This window comes from Centroberyx affinis, unplaced genomic scaffold (genome assembly GCF_046629955.1).
Source record: "Centroberyx affinis isolate AG114_WGS23_722 - 3 ecotype Tasmania unplaced genomic scaffold, CSIRO-AGI_Caff_v1 ptg004034l_1, whole genome shotgun sequence".
Lineage (NCBI taxonomy): Eukaryota > Metazoa > Chordata > Actinopteri > Beryciformes > Berycidae > Centroberyx > Centroberyx affinis.
This window is the reverse complement of record NW_027281832.1, coordinates 67,501-91,673: the sequence shown is the minus strand read 5'-3', so window position 1 is coordinate 91,673 and position 24,173 is coordinate 67,501. Positions and strand designations below refer to the sequence as shown.

The 24,173-nt window shown below is 42.6% G+C and overlaps 2 protein-coding genes across 4 annotated transcripts in view; one reads left to right on the top strand and one right to left on the bottom strand.

The window, feature by feature from the left end:
- The first annotated feature begins 1,984 nt into the window (after window positions 1-1,984).
- On the top strand, window positions 1,985-18,954 carry LOC139663506 (NACHT, LRR and PYD domains-containing protein 12-like). The gene is made up of 10 exons (XM_071542193.1): window positions 1,985-2,110; window positions 2,845-2,922; window positions 3,454-5,233; window positions 6,188-6,361; window positions 12,315-12,488; window positions 13,550-13,723; window positions 14,511-14,684; window positions 16,798-16,971; window positions 17,732-17,778; window positions 18,023-18,954. The coding sequence occupies exons 1-10, from the start codon at window positions 1,999-2,001 to the stop codon at window positions 18,568-18,570; spliced, it is 3,435 nt and encodes a 1,144-aa protein (XP_071398294.1). The 5' UTR covers window positions 1,985-1,998; the 3' UTR covers window positions 18,571-18,954.
- Window positions 18,955-20,113: 1,159 nt separating this feature from the next.
- Window positions 20,114-24,173, bottom strand: part of LOC139663508 (PI-PLC X domain-containing protein 1) — a 9,727-nt gene continuing 5,667 nt past the window's right edge. For 2 of the 3 annotated variants that reach the window (XM_071542198.1, XM_071542199.1), the window contains exons 6-7: window positions 23,753-23,823; window positions 20,114-22,926 (exon numbers count right to left, since the gene is read on the bottom strand). In XM_071542198.1, coding sequence (XP_071398299.1) covers window positions 22,676-22,926; window positions 23,753-23,823 — 322 coding nt within the window. In that variant the 3' untranslated portion in view covers window positions 20,114-22,675. The remainder of the gene's footprint in view (window positions 22,927-23,752; window positions 23,824-24,173) is intronic. The other variant, XR_011696715.1, reaches the window with a different exon arrangement.

Sequence of the window (24,173 nt, the reverse complement as noted above, 5' to 3'; positions counted from 1 at the left end):
AGTCTCCAACAGAGCTATGAGATCTAAGGTTGAGGGATACAGAGAATTAAAAGAATTAACCAAATCATTGGTGTAGGAGAAGTCAGGAAACACATTGACATGACAATTAAACAGTGTGCAGTATTTAGAGGCAATTTAGAGGCTCATTAAAGACGTGAGTGTACTTAGAGCGGGATAAAACTGTACTAGCAGTCTGTTATTCACAGTTAAAAACAATGCATTGGTGATCAGATACAAACATGTCCATGATCTCCACAGATGGTATTCTCAGACCCAGACTAAAATCAAGGTCTAGAGTGTGGCCACGGTTTTGAGTTTGGCCAGACACATGTTGTTGAAAGTTCAAAGATCTAGTGATATTTAAAAAATCAGTAGCAACGACATTAGAAGACTCGTCAACATGAATCTTAAAATCACCACAAAGAACAAATCTATCATAATTTTATCATCAAATAAATGTATCATCACAGAGGCAATGGGAGTCCTGCTTTACACCATGTGACCTTTAACTAGAACACTCACTGAGAGATGGATGACACAATGAGGACGCTCTCCAATGACTTCAGCTTTTTATCACATATTTTTTCAGAACCAACCTTTTCTTTGCGTTTTTTTGCTCTCCATGTTGCTTTGGCCCAATCCCAAACCAGCCCCGACCCACCACCGCTCTACCACCAAGTCACTCCAGGTTCCACTGGCAGCTGTGGAGGGCCTTCTGATGAAGGGGGAGGGTAGAAATCTGGTAGAAATACAAGCTGTAGGACGCCTTTGCCAATCTACCGGAAGAATTGGAAGCAGTCGTCACCACTGCAACCGATAGATGTTTTGTTGTGTCAAATTTTACGAGAGGCAAGGATTACAGGTTGCAACTGTCCTGTAAACCCATAACATCCAAAACCATGAGAATGTTTAGTAATTTTTTTTTATACATGCATGCAAACCCTTTTCTGTATGCGGTCTGACTGTAGCTCACAGTCTGACTTCCGGTCGCTTACGTCTTCGGGTGTTATGAGGCTCAGGAACCAAATAGTTGCATTAGCGCCCTCTGTGGCGACTGTTGATATAACTCTGTCTGACTCACAAATAATAAGAACTCTGTCATTCAGATCTTAGCAATGTGTGTGTGTGTCCTGGAACAAGTGGCTGTTCTGGACTTCTCCAGAACTTCCAGATGGCCAATCATGGACCCGACACGATCAGTTTATGGCCGTGATTCCACCTGTCTTTGCTTACACTGCTTTTTCCTTTTTGCTTTTGGTTTGTCAGTACAGAAAAGGAGTGAGTATAGAGCGGTCCGGTTTTGAGTCCTAAAACCAGGAAGTGAGTCAGCATGTTTGAGCCATGGTTCCCTCGGCTATACTGTAGGATTTCAATGGGGTTTTGGTTAAAAGCCTGAAAATAAGGTCTGTGATTAAGACAAGTTTAAGAAAGTTTTCATGTTTTGTTTGGTGAGAAAAAACCCCCACTAAACATCCCTTTTGTGAATTGTGAAGATTTTATGCGCCCTAATAAAGTAACTAGCTAACAAATGGCTAACTGTCAAAAATTGAACTACAGTGTTTTGTCGCGCAGTAACACATCATCACATCTGAAAGTTTGGGTTGGTTGTGAAGCTGAAGAAATGCATATGTATACGGGTACTGTGTGTTTGTAATGAAGGGGTAGATAAGGTCAGACAATAGAACAAATATTACTAATTACATTACCGATTACTTGTGTGACCTGGCTGATAAAGTGATCTTGCGAAGAGATGAATCTTAGTCATTCCTGTGGGAAAATTGCATAATTGTTCTTGGAGTTGAATATTTCCTGTGATTTTACCAGGGAGCAACGATGGCGACGGATAAAGAGAAGCTCTTGGAAACGCTGGATGATTTGAGAGAGGAAGAGTTCAAGAGCTTCAAGTGGTTCCTGGAGCAGCCTGACAGCCCGGAAGGTTTCCCAGCCATCAAAAAGAGGCGACTGGAGAAGGCAGACAGGCAGGACACAGTGGATCAGATGGTGCAGACCCACTGTGGAAACACTCTGGAGGTGACCAAGAAGGTTTTAATGAAGATCAACAGGAATGATCTAGTGCAGAGTTTGTCAAACAGCAGCTCAGAAACCAAAGGTAAGTCATGGGAGGATTTAAAAAAAGGGACATTTGAAAAAAAGATACAGTTTATGCAATCATGCATCACATATTGTAATGACTTTCAACAATAATAATGAAGCCAATGAGGGGTGAACGGGGTGAACTTGTTTCGGACGCGTGTTCTAAAAATAAACCAATGTCCAGTGCGCTGTATATCTTTGGATTCTTCGATCCGTTTATTCACAGTTTGGCATATATATGCTCACCTTAGCATAGATAACAGCATTGTCCATATTCAGACACAATAATCTTTCCATTCAGCAATATCAGACTCAAGCACTGACAGGCTGATATGCTGCCATACCGACATGGTCGAAAACTGTTTGCCTCCCCTTCTGCACACCTGACTCTCATCACCTGGAGCTTAGCTATATGCACTTCCTACTTTAATGCTCCACCCCGTGTTCAATATCTGAACTGCATGTGCAGATATATATAGTCATATCATGTTTTAGATAAGGATAAAAAATAAAACCACCAAAAAACTACATTATAGCTCCAACACATATAATGATTTATTATATAACACTTTATACCAACAATTTATACAAAGTGCAGACTGTATCATTTTTATATCTACTTTTGTTGGCCGACATCCAGACAATAGATGTGATGAGAGACAGGCGACCTTGTGAGTGTATGTGTTTATTGTATTGTATTTGTATTTATGTAATTTCTTTAGATTTTAATATATTTTATTGATTCCCCAGTGGGTGAATTCTCACTTCGGCCTCTAGTTGGGGTGCAGGGTCAGCCAGGTAGTTCGGTGCCCCTGCAGCAGGTCGGGGGTAAGTATGTTGCTCAAAGACTGATCACAGTTGTGCACGATATAACAATAATACCTGACAGTATCTTCTACAAGACAAGTGTGATGCAGCCTTGTACATGTTGCATCATCACTTTATCCATAATCCCAGTAAAGAAAGTCCTCAGGGGTATCAGGGGTTTTATCATTACCAATGCATGTGTATTGTGTGAAAAGTTTTCCCCAAAGTAGTTTACATACATGAACATAACAAACAGCAGCAAGTGAGAAGGAGTGCAACCAATAAAGCACAGCTAGCAGAGCTTTATGGGAATCAGCACAGTGTCAATGTGTCTTTAAGGAATCCGATTGGTTGCATGAAACTCGTGGTTGAGTAATAATAACCGACTCAACAACAGCTACCTTATACCTTACACCCAGTCAGGACCTGCTTGTCCAGCCACCAGTAATGAGCTGAATAGAGTCCATGGAGTTGGGAATGTGTAAATTATCAGGAAATGTTTGCATTACTCATTACTCACCTCTCATTGATTTCATCTGTTTATTCATTCAGAAACTCCTGCTGCAGAGTGCCAACATAAACACAAATCCAATGTGAAGCAGAAGTTTCAGTGTGTGTTTGAGGGGATTGCTAAAGCAGGAAACCCAACACTTCTGAATCAGATCTTCACAGAGCTTTACATCACAGAGGGAGGGAGTGGAGAGGTCAATGATGAACATGAGCTCAGACAGATTGAAGCAGCATCCAGAAACCAGAGACCAGAAACAACAATCAAATGTGAAGACATCTTTAAACCCTTACCTGGAAGAGATAAACCAATCAGAAAACTGATGACAACAGGAGTGGCTGGCATTGGGAAAACAGTCTTAACACAGAAGTTCACTCTGGACTGGGCTGAAGACAAAGCCAACCAGGATATACAGTTCATATTTCCATTCACTTTCCGAGAGCTGAATCTGCTGAAAGGGAAAAAGTACAGCTTGGTGGAACTTCTTCATCGCTTCTTTACTGAGACCAAAAAAGCAAAAATCTGCAGTTTTGACGAGTTCCAGGTTGTGTTCATCTTTGACGGTCTGGATGAGTGTCGACTTCCTCTAGACTTCAAGAAGAACGAGATCCTGACTGATGTTACAGAGTCGACCTCAGTGGATGTGCTGCTGACAAACCTCATCAAGGGGGAACTGCTTCCCTCTGCTCGCCTCTGGATAACCACACGACCTGCAGCAGCCAATCAGATCCCTCCTGAGTGCGTTGACATGGTGACAGAGGTGAGAGGCTTCACTGACCCACAGAAGGAGGAGTACTTCAGGAAGAGATTCAGAGATGAGGAGCAGGCCAGCAGAATCATCTCCCACATCAAGACTTCACGAAGCCTCCACATCATGTGCCACATCCCAGTCTTCTGCTGGATCACTGCTACAGTTCTGGACCATGTCTTGAAAACCAGTGAGAGAGGAAACCTGCCCAAGACCCAGACTGAGATGTACATCCACTTCCTGGTGGTTCAGTCCAAACAGCAGAACGTCAAGTATCATGGGAGAGCTCAGACAGATCCACACTGGAATACAAAGAGCAGGAAGATGATTCTCTCTCTGGGAAAACTGGCTTTTGAGCAGCTGGAGAAAGGCAACCTGATCTTCTATGAAGCCGACCTGACAGAGTGTGGCATTGATATCAGAGCAGCCTCAGTGTACTCAGGAGTGTTCACACAGATCTTTAAAGAGGAGTGTGGGCTGTACCAGGTCCAGGACAAGATGTTCTGCTTTGTCCATCTGAGCATTCAGGAGTTTCTGGCTGCTGTCTACATGTTCCGCTGTTACACAAACTGGGATGAGAAGGTACTGGATACATTCCTGGGAGAAGACTGGGGTAGATATGGCTTCCTGAAGATAGCCATGTTCAAATCCCTGAAGAGTAAAAATGGCCACCTGGACCTCTTTGTCCGCTTCCTTCATGGCCTCTCACTGGAGTCCAGCCAGAGACTCTTACGAGGCCTGCTGGGTCGGACAGACAGCAGACCAGAAAGCATCCAGAGAGCCATCAGCAACCTGAAGGAGATGAACACTGATGATATCTCTCCTGACAGAAGCATCAACATCTTTCACTGTTTGATGGAGATGAACGACCAGTCAGTACATCAGGAGATCCAACAATTCCTGAAGTCAGAGACCAGATCAGAGAAGAGACTCTCTGTGATCCACTGCTCAGCTCTGGCCTACATGCTGCAGATGTTAGAGGAGGTTCTGGATGTGTTTGACCTGGGGGCCTACAACACATCAGAGGAGGGACGACTGAGACTGATCCCAGCTGTGAGGAACTGCAGGAAGGCTCGGTTAGTCCTGATGTGAATACCAACAGTATAGAACAGTGTAGAGCGACCTTCATACCTGACACCATCAGAATTACAATAAAGATCTATAGTTCCTCAAACATACACACTATTAAGTGTTGTTCTACATAGCAGTGGTACACAGTGTTGGGCGTAACACGTTACAGAGTAATGTGTCACTGTAATCACATTACTTTTTCCTGTAACAGAGTAAAGTCATTACTGTTCCAGGTTCAGTTTCACATTCCAGTTACTGATCTAACAGATCGGTTGTTTCTTGAGTTTCATTCTTTAGTCTAGTTCAACTCTTTATTGGTGTAATATCTATGAAAGATTCCCCTCGTCTTCTCCTGCCTTCAGCTCATGTCAGAAATATCAGAATTACAGAGAGCGACATGAACGAGCCGACAAAGTGGGAAATACGACTGGGAAAGTTGGAATTTAATGCTGTAGGCTCAAAAGCTCAAAAGTAACTAAACCCCAACCAAATCTGTGGTGAAGCCGGACTCTAATGGTGTCAGGCTGTTTTACTGAGTTGTTTTACCAGAAGTTGAACTGAACTGCCTGTGGAGCTCAGGCTGAAATCTCTATCATTTTTCATTCTTTTTTAAACACTTTTTAAACAAATGCTTTCATATAATTGCATTTATGTATTCTTTTCAGTTTGGTTTCTGCTTATATTATACATTAACCACTTTTGGAAAATTTCAAATTCTATAATGCAAATTATTGTCATTATTATCATCATTGTTAGTAGTAGCAGTAGTAGTAGCATGCTGTATACGTTTTGATTGGTATGCTAGTCTCAGCTCTGCTTTGATAATCATTTTACATTAAATCTGTAAACAGACTTTCTGGTTGTGAACTCTCAGAGACCTCAGCTCTGAAGTCCTGGTCTCAGCTCTGAAGTCCTGGTCTCAGCTCTGAAGTCCAACTCCTCCTTTATTCTTTATTCAGATTGAGGGGCTGCAGCTTGTCAGAGACTCACTGTGAAGTCCTGGTCTCAGCTCTGAAGTCCAACCCCTCCCATCTGACAGAGCTGGACCTGAGTAACACCGACCTGCAGGATTCAGGACTGAAGCTGATCTCTGCTGGACTGGAGAGTCCACACTGCAGACTGGAAACTCTCAGGTCAGACATCATATTTAATAATGTGCTGATATGAATATTATATGAATATTGTAATTTGAGGACGTCTGTATAGAGTCGATCCATCTGAAATCAGACAGGATCTGGTTTTAGAGACTTAGATCTCAAATTCTCCTCATGTTGTTTTCACACAATCCTTTTGTATTCAAATGAATAACAATGAACTTTGTTGATGATATTCTCCATAGTTTTAAAGATACAGTAGTCCAAATGGCTCCAAAATGGCCTCCATCTATTGGGGGCAAAACTTTGATGTGAGAGTGTTGGAGGCAATAAAGGAATTAAAGATCAGACTTTTATTGTGGTAATTACCCAGAACGTATAGAGACATAATCACCCAGGTATTGATCCAACTATGGATACACAATGTATTAAAGATATTTTCTTTTGTGTATCTTCAGGGATAAAAAGTCACATGTGTCCATATTAGTGCACTCTGGTATCTTTCACAGTTTAAGCATGATGGTATGGAGTTAATGTGTGCAACATCTTCCTGATGAAATTCCTTCATGGTAAAAACTAATTGTTCTATCATAACTCCAATTTTAATGCATATTTTGATGTAAAATGCATTTCTGACACCAGAGGCGTTTCTCTTTGTAGGTGTTTCCACAGACTTAAAGGGATGTGAACTCTGTTAGAACCTTGGTTTGTGTCACTTCCTGGACTTAGTTAGGGTTTAGTTAGGGTTACGTTAGGGTTTAGTTAGGGTTTAGTTAGGGTTTAGTTAGGGTTAAGTTAGGGTTTAGTTAGGGTGAAGTTCCCCATCCAACTCAAATTCTGCTTTTTATCACAATTATTTCCAGAGAAACTGCCATCTGAAAATATTATCCCAATAAAAAGTCGATTCTGGACCTTAAAGAGTAACTAAACCCCAAAACCACTTTTTTCAGCTGAAAACTGCTGTATTTGGGTATTTAGTACTGTTGTTGATGGATTCAGGTCCAAATCCTGACATTTTAGTGCAAAGTATTTAGATTCTACATATTGTGTTATAAATATGCATAGCGACTGCCCTCTACTGGTTGAAACCTGGCTATTACAATTTAATTTTGCTATTGGCTGAGGGCCCCGCCTCCCGCTCGTGTCAAAGCGTGTGTCAATGTTTACAACTTCGATGAGAGGATGAAGCGGAACGATCCTTCTGGTCATGAAAAAAAAAAAAAAAAAAACACCATGTGAGTGAATTGCGGGAACAGCAATCAGGTAAACTTGTTTTCTCTCCTCTCCAAGTTTGATGTCGGCAAATAACAGTAACGTTAAGTTGATGTGCTAGCTTGCAATGTGTCTCTCTCTGTCTGTCTGTCTTGCTAAACTAGCTGGGCAGTGCGTCTCTTGGTCTGTCTGTGTCTTGTTTGCTTGCAGCCACTTCCAGGGCTGTTCTGTGACTTTGTGCCTGACAAAAGTTAAAGTGAAATAAAACTATTTATTCCGTTTGATAAATGCAGACAGGCAACGGTGTTTATAGACTGCTGCTCAGAAAAGAATCGCGCAGCGCGCATGAACATGCGTTCATATGCACGTGCACAAAAGGAAACTCGCGCTTTCCAGCAGCAGCCTCTGTGGGGACCAGTCCAGTCCAGTCCAGTCCAGTCCAGACAATATATGGGCGTGACGGCACTCCTCATAGGCGCACATCATTTTAAAACAAGACAATGATGATCTAGTCTCTCAGTCAAGGTTTAGTTACAACTCTGGACTAATGCAAGATGGAAGGCAATGGATTGACATTGACTATTGATTAAATATTGAATTTAAAATGTTGATTAGCTGGGCATACTGGGCAATATGGATGCACATTTCTCAGTAAATAATAACCATCAAGTATTCAGCCAAGCCATAGTATAAATAGTATTTTATATTTGAAAATGTATAAAAGGAAATCTGGGGGAGCCAGTTTGAATGGGCCTGATGCAGCTGATAAAAGTAATAATAGTAGGCTATTGTTATCTATAATTTACAGGTGCTATGCTTAATTGTTGGATTGTAGTGGAGCACTGGGGTGTCAGCTGTGACTGTGTGGCAAATGGTTTACATGGCTCACGGGTCAGGTAGGAGGGCCCCTTAGCAGAATTTTGCTTAGGGCCCCAGGGAGGTCAGGACCGGCTCTGGCTGATCGTGGTGCCAAGTGACGTAGGGTGCCAGCTTTCGTCACCAAGCAAACCCCCCCCCCCCCCCATATAAAACCGTCGTCAGGAAAAGGGAAAAAAACAACGTCTCGACTCAGCAGACTGTGGAGAGGAGTATTAGCCAAGACCAGATTGAATGGATTGAGTATAACGATTGCAGAGTAGTTTGATTGAACAGTTAGCATAGATTGTTTTAGTGTACATTTGATTGTTTTTTGTGTACAGTATTTAGTAGGTTAGTTAGCGATTTTTAGACCATTGTTTGGTTGTTACATTTTTCCAGCTTTAGTTGTAGGTAGTGTTAGTTTTAGCTGGTTTTCATACTTCAAGTTAGTGTGTTCTAGATAGTTGTTTGATTAAGCATTAGGTAGTTTTAGTATTTGTTAGCTAGTGGCCAGTATGCGTAGCCACTGTCGTTTTCCCAGCTGCAAAAACACCTCCAGACTGCACAGCTTTCCAACAGACCTAGAAATTAGGCGCCAGTGGCTGCCTGCATTGTGATCTCCCGCCTACAGCTGGAGTTTGTAGGATTATTATTCCCCAAAATTGCTTCTCCAATCTCATGGAGGTGCATCGGGGTTTCACTAAAGTGCCCATGCTGAAAAACAATGCAGTGCCAAACAGTGCTCTCCCAGTGCCGACAACAGGACCACCACCACAGCAGCTGCACCTGCTGCCAGCGAGCTCCTTGTCAAGTCCGCTGCTGCATTTTGAGGTGAGTGTACAGAAAACATGTTTGTAATAAGCATTGTACTGACCGTACATGACTGCCTAGCTAACGTTATATGGTAAGAAACGGCCCTAGCATGGTTAGCTTATGTGGCTAAACCTAGGCTACCTTGAAAGCTAACCTAGGATGCTGTTGTGTCACGTTGCTGTTGAGTCTAAATCCATATGTGCGCCCGTTGTCTAACATTATCTAGCCGTCCCATGAGTCAGTCGATAGGCTGGTAAAGTGATGAATATTGCAATTAGGCTGTGCTGTAGTAATGGCAAAAGTTGGTATGTTATACCTTTATTCAGAGCTGTTGTTGTGGTTTATGTGATTTTTGTCGCTTTGACTAATACGACTGATTGACATCTATAAACACGGTTATTTTTGAAAAAATTAACGTGGAAGAAGTAGAATTGTGAAACAGAATTATCTTCTGTTTCAGCCTGAACTGACCAGAGAGATCGGGTGCCAGACAGGACAGGCTAACATGAAGCCCAACAGGAGAAGCAAAGGTGAGTCATAATATCAGCTGTTATTTTGTATAGGACTGTGCCGTATCAATGATTAATGTAAACTTACAATAAGAGTTCATGTAGGCCTATAATCAAGTGTGACATGCAGTTCTGCATTACATTCATTACTGAAGTAATACTCAGTAGAAACATTTTCATGTGTTTGTATTTAATGAGGAAAATACAGTTATCTATTTCTGTAAAGACTACCTCATTGACTAGTCTTTGTATCTTGAAATTTGTTTCCCACCAGAGGTTCTGCTGAGTGCTGATCATCTGCTAGAGGTTGCCATCTTTCTACTCGGGCGTGTAACATCTCTCAGACTGTCCACCTGCACAGGCTACCAATCAAGTTCCACATCACTGTAAAGATCCTCCTCTTCAACCTTCAAGTCCCTCCATTGCCAAGCACCTAATTACCTTTCCAACCTCCTCTACAGTTAAACTTCATCCCTCAGCCTGCACTCCACCATCACCACCAGGCTAAGGTCTGTGGGTGATCAGGCCTTTGGTGTCTCTTCCCCAAGTGTGTTGAATCGCCTGCTGTTCTTTTTGTCCTTGGAAGGTATTTGTAAATTGCTCAGTCACAGACAGCATTTAACTCTGTAGTTTATAATGTATACAGTGAACCAGAACAGAGCACATTTAACCGTTAACAAAAGTGTAATCATTGAGGCCCTTCACTGATAAATAAAACCAACAGTATCTCCAGCAGTCTTTTAATTCAATCCAGGCAACTCTCATATATCAATCAATCTGGTTTTAAATGTATGTTAAAAATAAAATAGGTAATTGACTTCAAAGGTCCTACTACGAGCACATTCTTATTATTATTATTATCATTATTGAACTACTACTACTACTACTGAAACTAATATAGCTACAACTACTGCAGCTGGTATTACAACTACTACCACTGCTACTACTAGTCTTAGTACTACTGGTTGTCCAAATGCTACTATTGTGACCAATGACTGCTAACACTACTACTACTACTCCTACTACTACTATGACTGAAATGACTGCTACTGCAACTACTTTGAAAATATTATAATATGTTGGTCAGTGTATTTAGAATTAAAGGACTTCGGGCTAAGAATATAAATGCTTTAGCTCCAAGTAATCAAATTCTAATTCTAATATATTTAAACGTTTTGTAATGAATAACCTTTTTTATACTATATGATAAATTCTTTCTGAATTTTCAAACTGAAGCAACCTTTTGCATTTCTGTGCTATTTATGTTTTAACATTATTATGAAATGCTGTTATCATTACCTTGTGAAGTTTCTGCTGCCTCTTAAAGGACATTTCTATCTCCATGGGACTCACTTGATGAATGACATAAAATGTGTATCTCTTATTGTTTTTTCTCCCTGAAATACATATGAGACAGCTGTGGACATGGTAGAGCTACAAAAAATATTTTTAATGGGGAGGAGGGTTGGAAACCTGTGTAGGTACATTTGTTATACTAAATGTTATGTATTAAAAATACTATGAATACTATTCACTGTATAAACTGACTTTGATTTCCTAAAACTGACCTATTGAGCACTGGTACCTCCATCTCCACAAAGAGCTGCAGGTCCCATAAACAGCCTGTAATAGGGGCTGAGGGCAACAGGTTCAAAACCTGGGTGAATGGTTATACAGGCTGCACCTCCAATCTGCTCACACCTACACATCACCTGCATGTAATGAAAAGTAGCCTATTATTTTTGTGATGGTGTCATGGATGGATAAATGTATTATAACCACACAAGTACATGTGGGTAAATTGCTTAGATGCATACTACTAGAATGTTTGAGCAAATGTAAATATGAACTATGATAATACTTGGTTGGCTGTTTTTTTGGGGCGTTTTTTTGGACATTGACCTATTGTATTCAATACACGTGAGCTAATGATGTATTCATAGATTTGGCAGTACTGTCAGGTCACAATATCAAATACTGATATAGCTTTTTAGGGCTCTTTGTGTGTTGTTACCTTTGCCACCTCCTTGTAACAGACATTCTGTCTAGGAGAAAGCTTAGGCCAGTGACCACAAGAGCACCTGTTGCAAATAGAAAAAAAAATCAAAGTGGCATGCCATGAAATAGGCCTATGGTGAAGTGCAAAAACTGGGCTATTTGTTTATAATACTGACTGTATAAGGTCAATTCTCATGAAGCAAGAAAGCTAGATTAACCTAGCTAATCTGTACGTGTGTGTGTGTTTTTTTGTTTGCATGGGGGGTGGGGGCGGGGCTGCGGGAGGGGGCACACGGAGGAGTGACTGGGCGTCTCTTACTCTTTAACTAAACCTTTATTTATTTTAAACTACTTGGCATTCAGGGCCCAAACTGCAGATTTATTCATGTGGTCGGTTACAGAATGTGTTCAAGGAAAATGGACCAATCCTGAGACAGAGGTGTGACAGCCTGTCTGGTTTCAGATGGAAAGACTCTATAAGGCCGACATGATGCTGATCCACATGACAACATGCTGAAGTCCATTGGATTATGAAACACTGGATTGTTGAAAGCATTCAGGAATATTTTATTTTATAGCTACTTGCTTTATTCTTTATTCAGATTGAGGTTCTGCAGCTTGTCAGAGACTCACTGTGAAGTCCTGGCCTCAGCTCTGAAGTCCAACCCCTCCCCTCTGAGAGAGCTGGACCTGAGTGACAGTGACCTGCAGGATTCAGGACTGAAGCTGCTCTCTGCTGGACTGGAGAGTCCACATTGCAGACTGGAGACTCTCAGGTAAAATCAGTTTACAGTTTTTCTCAGTTGATTCGACACATTTCTCCAAACTAAGGTCCGTTCTCTCAAAACAGGATTCCTGAATCTGCAAAGGTTGCCCTGCAGGTTTTACATGAGGATTTGAGTTTTATTGATCCAGCTTCATATACACAGCAGTGAAGCTCAGTGACTGAGAGAAGATCATCCATGCTCTGATATCTTGTCATTAGATTACTGCACCTCTCTCTGTTCCTCTCAGCCATAATTCACTGTCACATCTCCAGCTGCTTCAGAATAGAGCAGCTAGATTTTAACCAGTGGGAAGGTGACATCATCATCTGCCCAGTTTTAACATCTGTCCTCTGGTTACCAGTTAGATAGAGAATTCATATTAAAATGTCACTGAACACATTTAAAGCAGGCTAGTTTTGGTCCTGAATTACACTGTGGAGCTCTTAGTTCCCTGTGAGCTGAGAGCCAGCTGAGATCTTCAGGTCCTCCTGACTTTCCCTCAGTCTAGACTCAACACTGAAGGTGGTTTCACTTTAGTCCTCAGGGCTTCCAGACTGTGGAAAGCCTTCCTGAGGGACTGAGGCTGCAGGTTCACTATCATCTTTAAAACTCTTTGTAAAACACACTTTTATTGACTTGCTTTTGTGTCATTGTGTGTAATCTTTTTTGTCTCTCCTCACTTCTTCATCTTGTTTCTCATGTTTATATTTTACATTATTATTTAAATCCGCTTGTTTTTAAAGTGTTTCCTAATTTCTATCCACTTCATTTTCTTTTTTATGTCTCGTTGTGCAGCGTAACAAAGCATGTGCCGTTTGGTGGATTTATTTATCCAATCACCTTACAGCACCATGTGTGAATACATTGTTAGCATGGGCGGCCCAGTGGGAATCAAACCAGTTTCCCTGTCAGTGTTAGTGCTCCAGTCAGCTCAGTATACAGCACCATGCAAACACACTGGGACCTGCTTTAGACCAGGGCCTCATCAATACAGTTTGTCAGTAGAAATAACACAATAATGACATTAAATATAACAGAGTAACAATTCCACATGTCTTCTTGTCCTTTAGGCTGAGTGTCTGTCGGCTGTCAGAGAGAAGCTGTGAAGCTCTGGCCTCAGGTCTCAGCTCCCAGTCCTCTAGTCTGAGAGAGCTGGACCTGAGTAACAACGACCTGCAGGATTCAGGACTGAAGCTGCTCTCTGCTGGACTGGAGAGTCCACAGTGCAGACTGGAGACTCTCAGGTAAAATCACTTTTCAGTTTCTCTGAATTGACTTGACACATTTCTCCAAACTAAGGTCCTTTCTCTCAAAACAGTCTCTCAGATCAGGATTCTTCGATCTGCAAAGTGCGACCCTGCAAATTATATATCAGGATTTCAGATCCATTTTACATCGGCATTTTCAATTTCAATTTCACTGGATAGAAAGTTTTGGAATTTTCCAGCACTTGTTTTATTCTGATCCAAATTCATATACACAGACATGAACATGAAGGATTTAGAGAAGATCATCCATGCTCTGATATCTTGTCATTAGATTACTGCACCTCTCTCTGTTCCTCTCAGCCATAATTCACTGTCACATCTCCAGCTGCTTCTGAACAGAACAGCTAGAGTTTCAACTAGTGCAAAGAAGAGATCATATATCCCCAAGTTTAGCATCTCTTCACTGGTTCCCACTTAGATACAGAATTAATATTAAGATTTCACTGATCACATTTAAAGCATGTCTAGTTTTGGTCCTGAGTTTCACTGCAGAGCTCTTAGTTCCCTGTGAGCCGGAGAACAAGCTGAGATCTTCAGGTCCTCCTGACTTTCCCTCAGTCCAGACTCAACACTGAAGATGAAAACACTTTTGCCATCAGCTTCCCTACACTGTGGAGTTTTAAAACACTTTAAATCTGCTTTATATATCTTACTATTCTTCTTTATGGCTTTTTTAAATGCATAACATAGCATATGGTGGATGTATTTTTCCAAATCAGCATACAGACGTTCTTGTTTGTCTTCATCACTAATTCTCCTTCAGGCTGAGTGTCTGTCAGCTGTCAGAGAGAAGCTGTGAAGCTCTGGCCTCAGGTCTCAGCTCCCAGTCCTCTAGTCTGAGAGAGCTGGACCTGAGTAACAACGACCTGCAGGATTCAGGACTGAAGCTGCTCTCTGCTGGACTGGGGAGTCCACACTGCAGACTGGAGACTCTCAGGTCAGGATCACTGTTACTGTTCAACAGACCATTTAAATTCTGCTTTACATGCATTAATGTCAGAGAAAATACCTGAACTGTCATTTTCCTGCTGATGTGGTTTTTGAAAGCAGCTGAGAAACCAACATTCAGCTCTACTTTCTCTCCTCTGGGAGAATATTTCATTATTTCTCTCCTCACTGCCTCTGTTGGTGAAACCTGAAGTAAAGGACTTGTCAGATTCTGTCAAACTGAGTCCAGAACTGAAATGAAAACACAGACCTGATCCTGGGGTCAGCTGTTAATATTGGAGACAGTTTTTGTATTATAATAACTGATTTCAGAGCAGTTTATTAATGAGAAAATCCAACATGTAACTGTTTTTAAACAAAGAGTTTCCACTGAAAGCTACGATCTGTTTTTCAGAAAACCTGTTCAAAAGCTGCAAAAGCTCCAAATAAACAAGAAATAACAAACTATTAGTGCTGGGTGATGAAGCTGAAAATGTTATTACAATAAAAATTTTCATATCAGGTGATGTTGAGTTTTATCACAATATGTAAAATCACTATTTCTGTTTAAAGGGTTAATTTTGCTCCTGAATAAAAGTTGAATAGATCAGTCAACTTTCATTCAAAACACTTCTTTACTGCCAGAATAAAACTACAATAACAATAATAATGATAATAATAATAAAAAGCGGGAGTGAAATGGTTTCTCAGTCTTATTTTCAACACTATAATCTCATATAATATTTAAATGAGTATAATGAAACAAAGCAGTGAAGCCGTTCTTCTTCCAGTTTGACCTGAACGCAGCAGAAAACCAGCAGCCAGTGAAGTAAACAAGGAAGTGTGTGAGCAACCTAAAAAATATCAAATGGACGATTATAAGTGAAACATCATAAGTGTTCAGTGGCAGCTGTTTAAAGACGTTTCACTGCAGAGTGTTTCTGTGTTTTAATCACTTTTGGCTCCAGCTGCCGGAGAGTGTGTTTGCTGTGTGTGTGTGTTGGACAGCAGCGCTCCTGTTTAAAGCGATACTCCACTTAGTTTTAACATGGGGGTTATTCAGCACCTGACCGCCATGAAGACCAGAATATAAACTACTGACCAGGACCAGATGCAGCTGGACCAGTTTGTAGAGTTTGAATGAGGAGAAAACCTCCTGAAAACTGACATTGAACTCGTTGGTGAACAGATTCAACAACAGATCCTGCTGGAAGACAATAAAGCAGCAACTGGTCCGCAGTTACATTGCATTTCTGTTCTGGGTTCACACTAAAATTACTATTTAAAAATAAAGTAGATCCGGTCTCCCAAACAGGAACTCTCTCTCCTACATGGTATCCCTCCGCTGTGTTCTCTTCTGTCAGTAAAGATGTTTGGTGAAATTCTGTTCTGAACAGAAGAACCAAACGTCAATTAAAAATCACAGCAGCAGGATCTGCTGTTGAATCTGTTCACCGACGTGTTCGATGGCAGTTTCCATTCAAATGAATGGGAAGTAAAAATCTGAACTACAAACTGGTCCGGCTGCATCTGGTCTCGGTCAGTAGATTATATTCTGCTTTTCAAATCAATAAGTCCATGTTGAAACTAAGTGGAATATTGATTTAATTGAAGCTACGTAAAACTCTACAGTGAAGGAAGTGATGAAATGTTGAATCCATCAATCTTCATGACTAAAACTAGGAAAACAAGGTCCAGGTTGAAAAGAACCAGAATTATGTTTGAAGAGAGAAACTCTGCTGTGATCAATATTACTGAAAATTATCAAGCTGCTTTTATTTTGAAATCGAGGAAAATTTAACTGAGATAATTATCAATATTGTTTTATCACCCAGAACTACAAACTATACATCACTATGCTGTGTGTGTGTGTGTGTCTCTCTGTGTGTGTGTGTGTGTATGTGTGTGTTCCTCTCTCTCTGTGTGTGTGTCTGTTTCTCTCTCTCTGTGTGTGTGTGTGTGTGTGTGTGTGTGTGTGTGTGTTCCTCTCTCTCTGTGTGTGTGTGTGTGTTTCTCTCTCTCTCTGTGTGTGTGTCTGTGTGTGTGTGTGTGTGTGTGTGTGTGTGTGTGTGTGTGTGTGTGTGTGTGTGTGTGTGTGTGTGTGTGTGTGTGTGTGTGTGCAGGCTGTCAGGCTGTCTGCTCACAGAGGAAGGCTGTGCTTCTCTGGCCTCAGCTCTGAGCTCCAACCCCTCCCATCTGAGAGAGCTGGACCTGAGCTACAATCATCCAGGAGCCTCAGGAGTGAAGCTGCTCTCTGCTGGACCGGAGGATCCACACCGGAGACCGGACTCTCTCAGGTACGGAGAGGCCATGTCCGCTAGAAGGCTGAGAGTCACACACATTTTCTCTGTCAGACCGGCTGCGTCCGCACCGCGGCTAAATACAGCCGTCGCTCCTCATCGGAGCTTCGTCCCGTTCGGTTCACACACGGTTCGGTTATTAAGGAGAGCGAAGCTTTCTACGACCAAACTCGCTACCCGAAACGTTCGGGTGTCGATACCGAATCCAGAGCGGATCCGGTCGGTCCGAGTAGCGTGAACCGGAACCGGACCGGACGTTATGTTAACTTACGTAACTTTATCGTCGTTAACTTGAAAGAGACGGAGGGAAGAGTTGAGACGTTCTCACATTTTCTATCAGTCTGTTTCCTCAACACTGCAGCTGCTCCACCAGTTCTGTGTCTTGAGGCCAAATGTTGCGTCTCTTTAAAGTATCAAGTTCATGAGGTGGAAGAAGAGAAAACCACGCCGCTGTCGGTGGAGGTTTATTAAAATCTGATGGATAAACTGACGCCTCTGGTTACTGGTGTTACTGGTGTCCAGTAGACTGAAAACACAGGCGATGGGAGCCGCCATATTGGTCTGCGGTAAACGTTACTATGGTTACAGACATTATTTACAGGAGTGGAGTGACTCCTGTTGTTTATTGTTTAATGTTGAATGGAGGATATGAGTGACGGCGTCTGGAAAATCACTCATATGGAAGGTTATGAAGGTTATTTGTTCATTATCAAAGAGATTATGCTGTCTGACTTTATTAACCCCCCCCCCCCCCCAGTGTGGACCATGATGCAGTGCGGTGGCTGAAACCAGGTCTGAGGAAGTGTAAGTGTGTATTTAGTTTGATTCATGAAAACAAAGCAGCACATTCAGTTTCTATTTAAATAGAAAGCTCATGTGTGACATCTATTCATTCAAATCCTACTCTGAAAAAAGATGGCTGACAAAATGTGTCATCATGAAACTGAAGAAATGAAAAGTCAATCTGTTAATAAATCAAGCAATAATAAACACAACAGGTGTATTAGATGAGAAGCTGCTGCTGTATTGAGTCTTGTTCTCTCATCAGATGCCTGTGAACTCACACTGGACCCAAACACAGCAAACAGAAACCTCTTCCTGTCTGAAGACAACAGAAAGGTGACATGGGTGGAAGAGGATCAGCCATATCCTGATCACCCAGAGAGATTTGACAACTGGAAACAGCTGCTGTGTAGAAATGGTCTGACTGGTCGCTGTTACTGGGAGGTCGAGTGGGAAGGAGGGGTTTATATAGGAGTGACTTACAGAGGAATCAGTAGGAGAGGAGGGGGTGAAGACTGCAGGCTTGGAGGGAATGAAAAGTCCTGGTGTCTGTTCTGCTCTAGTAACAGATACTCTGTCTGGCACAATGACAGACAAACAGTCATACCTCCCCCCTCCTCCTCTGACTCTAACAGAGTAGCAGTGTATCTGGACTGGCCTGCTGGCTCTCTGTCCTTCTACAGAGTTTCCTCTGACACACTGATCCACATCCACACCTTCCACTCCACATTCACTGAGCCACTCTATCCTGGGTTTGGGATTGGGTCTGGGTTCTGGTCTGGGTCTCGTTCCTCAGTGTCTCTTGTCAGATAGAGGAGGGAGAGAGAAACACTCATACTGCTGACCAAAGACAGCTGCTGAGATGATGGTTCACTCTGGACAGGATCACACACACACACAGCCACACACACACAGACACAGACACACACACACACAGACACACACAGACACAGACACAGACACAGACACACACACACACACACACTTTACTAAATAGAGTGTATAGTGTGTGTTGGGTAGCTGAACAGGGTTTTAACAACAAGAACATGGACATTTTATTGTGAAAATGAAATGAATGAGAAATGAAACCAGACAGAATCAAGTTATGGTTGTTCATCTTAGAGTCTGCTGTTGATGATTGACAGGTTGAAATATCTTTCTTTAGCAACATTTGGTATTTTATTGTCATCTCATCATTCCAAGCTAAACTTCTATCTAGTTTGCTGTAATTGTTTGTCAGAATTAAAGTTTCTCCTAAATGAACATTGTTTGGTCTTCATCTTTTCCAACAAGCAGTTTCAACGTGAGTGAAAGTCTCCTAACGGCCACTAGGGGGCCACACACACACACACACACACACACACAGAGTTATCAGCAGCAGTTCTAACTTTGATATAAATAATGTGATTGTTGAGGGAAAAGTTCTGGAGTCAGAGGTTCGTCTTACTTGAGTATATATTTATTAAAAGGAGTCTCTGAGAGGAAGAGATGCACACAGCACAGAGGCTACATACACTTCTTCGAAGAGGAATAGCAGGACCAGTCCTTTATGTGTCTTCCAAGGATGTACAGGATGTGCTGACATTAGAACAGATCAGTTAGAGCTTCCACAGACATCTCAGAGACATCCAGCAGCCACTCTGATAACAAGACCTCTGGCACAGGAAGTTATGGCACACGGGTTACAGTGAGGTGACCATTCATCATGAAACCTTACATTCTCCCCAGTTCAGCTGTTAGTACCCATGTTACATTTTCTTCCACAGTGATGGATGAAGCTTCTCAGCTGCTTCTAGCTCAGTGAGATCAGCAGCTGCTTGTCATGTAAAAGGTTGCTGACCTCTGACCTCTGACCCCTCTGGTGACATGTGAACATGTACACAGGCTGGACAAAATATTAGGAACACTTAACTCTTAATGAGGCAAACGGACAAAGTGAGTCCAGCTGAAAGAAAACTATCACGTTAAATCTATTTCAGCTTGAAGGAGGAGATGTAGAATTACAACAGATAGAAATGTAAAGTTCACTGAGACTCTGAGACCAGATGTTCCTGACAGTCCAGCTCTGATGTGATGGATATGATGCAGTTTGAATGAATCAATGTGACGATGATGAAGATGATGATGATGGTGATGATCCTGGTTTCAACCCTAACCCTAATCCTGAGCCTTAATCCTGATCCAGAGAATAATAATAATTATAAAATGAAATTAGACAAATCTTTATTGATCCTGTGGGGAAATCAGTACACAGCAACAGGATCCAGCAAAGAAAAATATAATCTAGTAAGAATCTATTCAAACCAGTTTATAAAAACACATTGAATAGAAATATGTATTAAAGTATGACAAAGTATTTATTCCAAAGTAACAGCAGTGGATCTTATTGAGAGAAAGAGAATCAATTCAAAATATTTACAATATGAAAATTTACCAGAAAGAATAAATATGTTCCGTATGAAAATATAAAAGAGCTGAGAGGTTACAGCAACAATACGGATCACATTCACACTTAATATCCAGTCCTAATAATCAATAATCAACATCATGACAGGTTTAAAGACCCGGGCCAAACCGGACCCGGTCGGACCCAGGTTTGACCAGAGACCGGTTTCACAGGTCCAGGTTCTGCTCGGTGAAGTCAGGAGGGAAACTGCAGCAGCGGCGGCTTTATGGATGAGAACAACACGCTCACACCTTTCACTTTGGCCTGAAATCGATCGGATCGTTCGGCCGAAGACGTCGTCGCCTTGGCGACCGGCTGTCCATCACGGAGAGGACGAAGCTCCACGAAGCTACCGGCTCTTTCTGAGAGTCGTCTCCGTGACGATCTCTCGTCTCGTTTGCAGCGGTGGAAGAAGTACTCTGATCCTTTACTTAAGTAAAAGTACCAATACAGCAATGTAAAAATACTCCATTACAAGTAAAAGTACTGCATGAAAAATCCTACTTAAGTAAAAGAACATAAGTATTAGCAGCAAAATGTAGTTAAAGTATTAAAGTAAAAGTAGTGGTTTGGTCCCTCTGACTGATATTTTATTATATATGACATCATTAGATTATTAATACTGAAGCATCAGTGTGTAAGCAGCATGTTACTGTTGTAGCTGCTGGAGGTGGAGCTAGTTTGAACCACTTTATATACAGTTAGCTAGTTTAGTCCGGTGGTTCCCGACCTAGGGGTCAGGCCCCTCCAAAGGGTCACCGGATAAATCTGAAGGGTCGTGAGATGATTAATGGGAGAGGAAAGAAGAAAAAACAAAGTTCTGATACACAAATCTGTTTTCAGTTTTTGGACTTTTTCTCTAATCTTTGATTTTTGCTGAAATATTGGATCATTTGAACATTAATTGAAATGAAACCATGTGAGGTTTAGAGGGAAAAATCACTATTTGGTGGAGCTGTTAACAACTCATAGACATCTGAAATGTGACCCGACTACACACTGCTTTCTGTAAGACGTCAAAAGCCCAAAAGGTTGGAAACCACTGGTTTCATCTTTAACAATGTGTTGTATTTTAAAAGCTTGTTATATTATCCATTGAGTCAAATCTCCATCTGAAAAGTAACTAAAGCTGTCAAATAAATGTAGTGGAGTAGAAAGTACAATATTTCCCTCTGAAATGTAGTGGAGTGGAAGTATAAAGTAGCATCAAATGGAAATACTCAAGTAAAGTACAAGTATCTCAAAATTGTACTTAAGTACAGTACTTGAGTAAATGTACTTAGTTACTTTCCACCACTGCTCGGTCGAAACGTCTCGCCGTTCTCATCTCTGGATCTGCCTGTTCACACCGGACGCTGTACAAAACATGAACATTAACACGCAAACATGTGATTAAAGTTAATGACATGACGCTAACATGTAACAGAAAGAGCAGGAAGAATACTTTACTAGCTACGTGACCTTCGACCTGCGTAACGTTATTAAAAACCTCAGGTCACGACCTGTCTGAGGCTCGGCAGGCAGAGCGGGTCGTCCGCTAATCAGAAGGTCGGTGGTTCGATCCCCGGCCCCTCCGGTCCGCATGTGGAACAGTTTGGGGTTCTTGCTGCCATCAGCGTGTGAACGAGTGAACGAGTGAGTGAAGACATGTTGTAAAGCACTTTGAGTGGGCGGTAGACTAGACAAGCATAAAGCATAAATCAGTCCGTTTACTAGACAAGAGACCGTAGACCTGCGTAGTCTTGGGTGTGATCCTTAATAAACGGCCCGCAGCTCGTCAGCCCTCTGAGGAACTCGATGTTGATCAGCTGACGTCACATGAGGCTCCGCGGGCTTTAAGACCGAAGCTTCGGGGTGAAACCGGGCCGGACGTCCCGAGGGAGACCGCAGACCGTGAACGGATGGAGCGGTGAGTGATGTCACGATGATGTCACCACAGGGTTCTGAAGGGTTTCGAAGCCTAAAGGTCCGGTTTACGATCTCCGCCGTGTTGACGTGTTTTGGAGGCGGAGCCAGAGAGGCTGAGTGTCGCCTGCTATTGGTCCAGAATCAACGAACTGTCAATCACTAGGAAAACAACCCCGTTTATAACAGCGTTATATCTGTTAATGACAGTTATTTTGAATAATGGACATACATAAGGACACACATCAGAAGAAGAGAAATTAGCTGCTGAGACCAAAACCAACAAATGTCTTGATTTCTATCTGATCAGAAGTTGCAGAGACTTCCTGCAGCTGGAGGTTTGGAGTCCGTCTGGAGCTGCCGCTTCCTGATTGGCTGCAGGATCTTCCCGAGGTTTCGGCCGCTGGACGGAGATCGGACGGCGAAACGGCGTCTCGCTCCGCGGGAAGCTCCGCCCTCTCTGTGATCGACAGCCGCTCCACCGGGAGAACCGGGTCTTTAAAGTCTGGTAGATTCTCATCCCGGCCGATCTGACGCCGGATCGTCCGGTCGCTACGGTAACGACCGCTACACGGCGCCGGCTCCGCCCGCCGGTTCGTAGTTCAGGCCGATCACCAGCGAGCAGAAGCCGCTGAGGCCTACGAAGTCGCAGCAGAGGATGTTGACTCCGCCCCCCTGCGGCCCCGGCCGCTGCTCGCTCGCCCAGCGCAGCAGAGGAGAGAGAGCCTTCAGCGTCATCTTCCTCATGTTCAGGAAGGGATGAAGAAGAACGAGGCGAGCGTCTTCTGTCAGGTTCAGACCGCTGACGAAGAAACCAGCTGGAAAACAGCCGGTAAAACAGTCAGTGAACCAGTTGGTAAACCAGTCAGTCGGTAAACCAGTCAGTAAGCCAGTCAGTAAAACAGTCAGCCGGTAAACCAGTCAGTAAACCAGTCAGTGAACCAGTCGGTAAACCAGTCAGTCGGTAAGCCAGTCAGTAAAACAGTCAGTCGGTAAACCAGTCAGTAAACCAGTCAGTGAACCAGTTGGTAAACCAGTCAGTCGGTAAACCAGTCAGTAAACCAGTCAGTGAACCAGTCTGTAAACCAGTCAGTCTGTAAACCAGTCAGAAAACCAGTCAGTAAACCAGTCAGTGAACCAGTTGGTAAACCAGTCAGTGAACCAGTCGGTAAACCAGTCAGTCGGTAAACCAGTCGGTAAACCAGTCAGTAAACCAGTCAGTGAACCAGTTGGTAAACCAGTCAGTCGGTAAACCAGTCAGTCGGTAAACCAGTCAGTAAACCAGTCAGTGAACCAGTCTGTAAACCAGTCAGAAAACCAGTCAGTAAACCAGTCGGTAAACCAGTCAGTGAACCAGTCGGTAAACCAGTTGGTCCGTAAACCAGTCAGTGAACCAGTCAGTCAGTAAACCAGTCAGTGAACCAGTCAGTCAGTAAACCAGTCAGTAAACCAGTCAGTGAACCAGTCAGTAAACCAGTCAGTGAACCAGTCGGTAAACCAGTCAGTCAGTAAACCAGTCAGTGAACCAGTCAGTAAACCAGTCAGTGAACCAGTCAGTCAGCTAACCAGTCAGTGAGTAAACAAGTCAGTAGACCAGACAGTAAACAGTCAGTCAGTCAGTAAACAGTCAGTAAACAGACTGACCTGGTCTTCCTTGGCTCTTCTTCTCCTCCAGGTATTTGATCACCTGCTGAGGGTCGGAGCTGTCAGCGTACCTGAGGACACACACACACACACACTGAGTACACACACACACACACACACACACACACACACACACACACTGACTACACACACACACACACACACACACACACTGAGTACACACACACACACACTGAGTACACACACACACACACACACACACACACACTGACTACACACACACACACACACACACACACACACACACACTGAGTACACACACACACACACACACACACACACACACACACACACTGAGTACACACACACACACACACACACACACACACTGACTACACACACACACACACACACACACACACACACACACTGAGTACACACACACACACACACACACACA

What these genes read in the sequence shown, in the direction of transcription:
- LOC139663506 (XM_071542193.1), top strand. Translation starts at nt 1,999, where the DNA reads ATGGTGCAGACCCACTGTGGAAACACTCTGGAGGTGACCAAGAAGGTT. An exon ending in CAGCAGCTCAGAAACCAAAG is followed by an intron (nt 2,111 to 2,844) that starts GTAAGTCATGGG and finishes TTGATTCCCCAG; the next exon opens with TGGGTGAATTCTCACTTCGG. An exon ending in AGGAACTGCAGGAAGGCTCG is followed by an intron (nt 5,234 to 6,187) that starts GTTAGTCCTGAT and finishes TTCTTTATTCAG; the next exon opens with ATTGAGGGGCTGCAGCTTGT.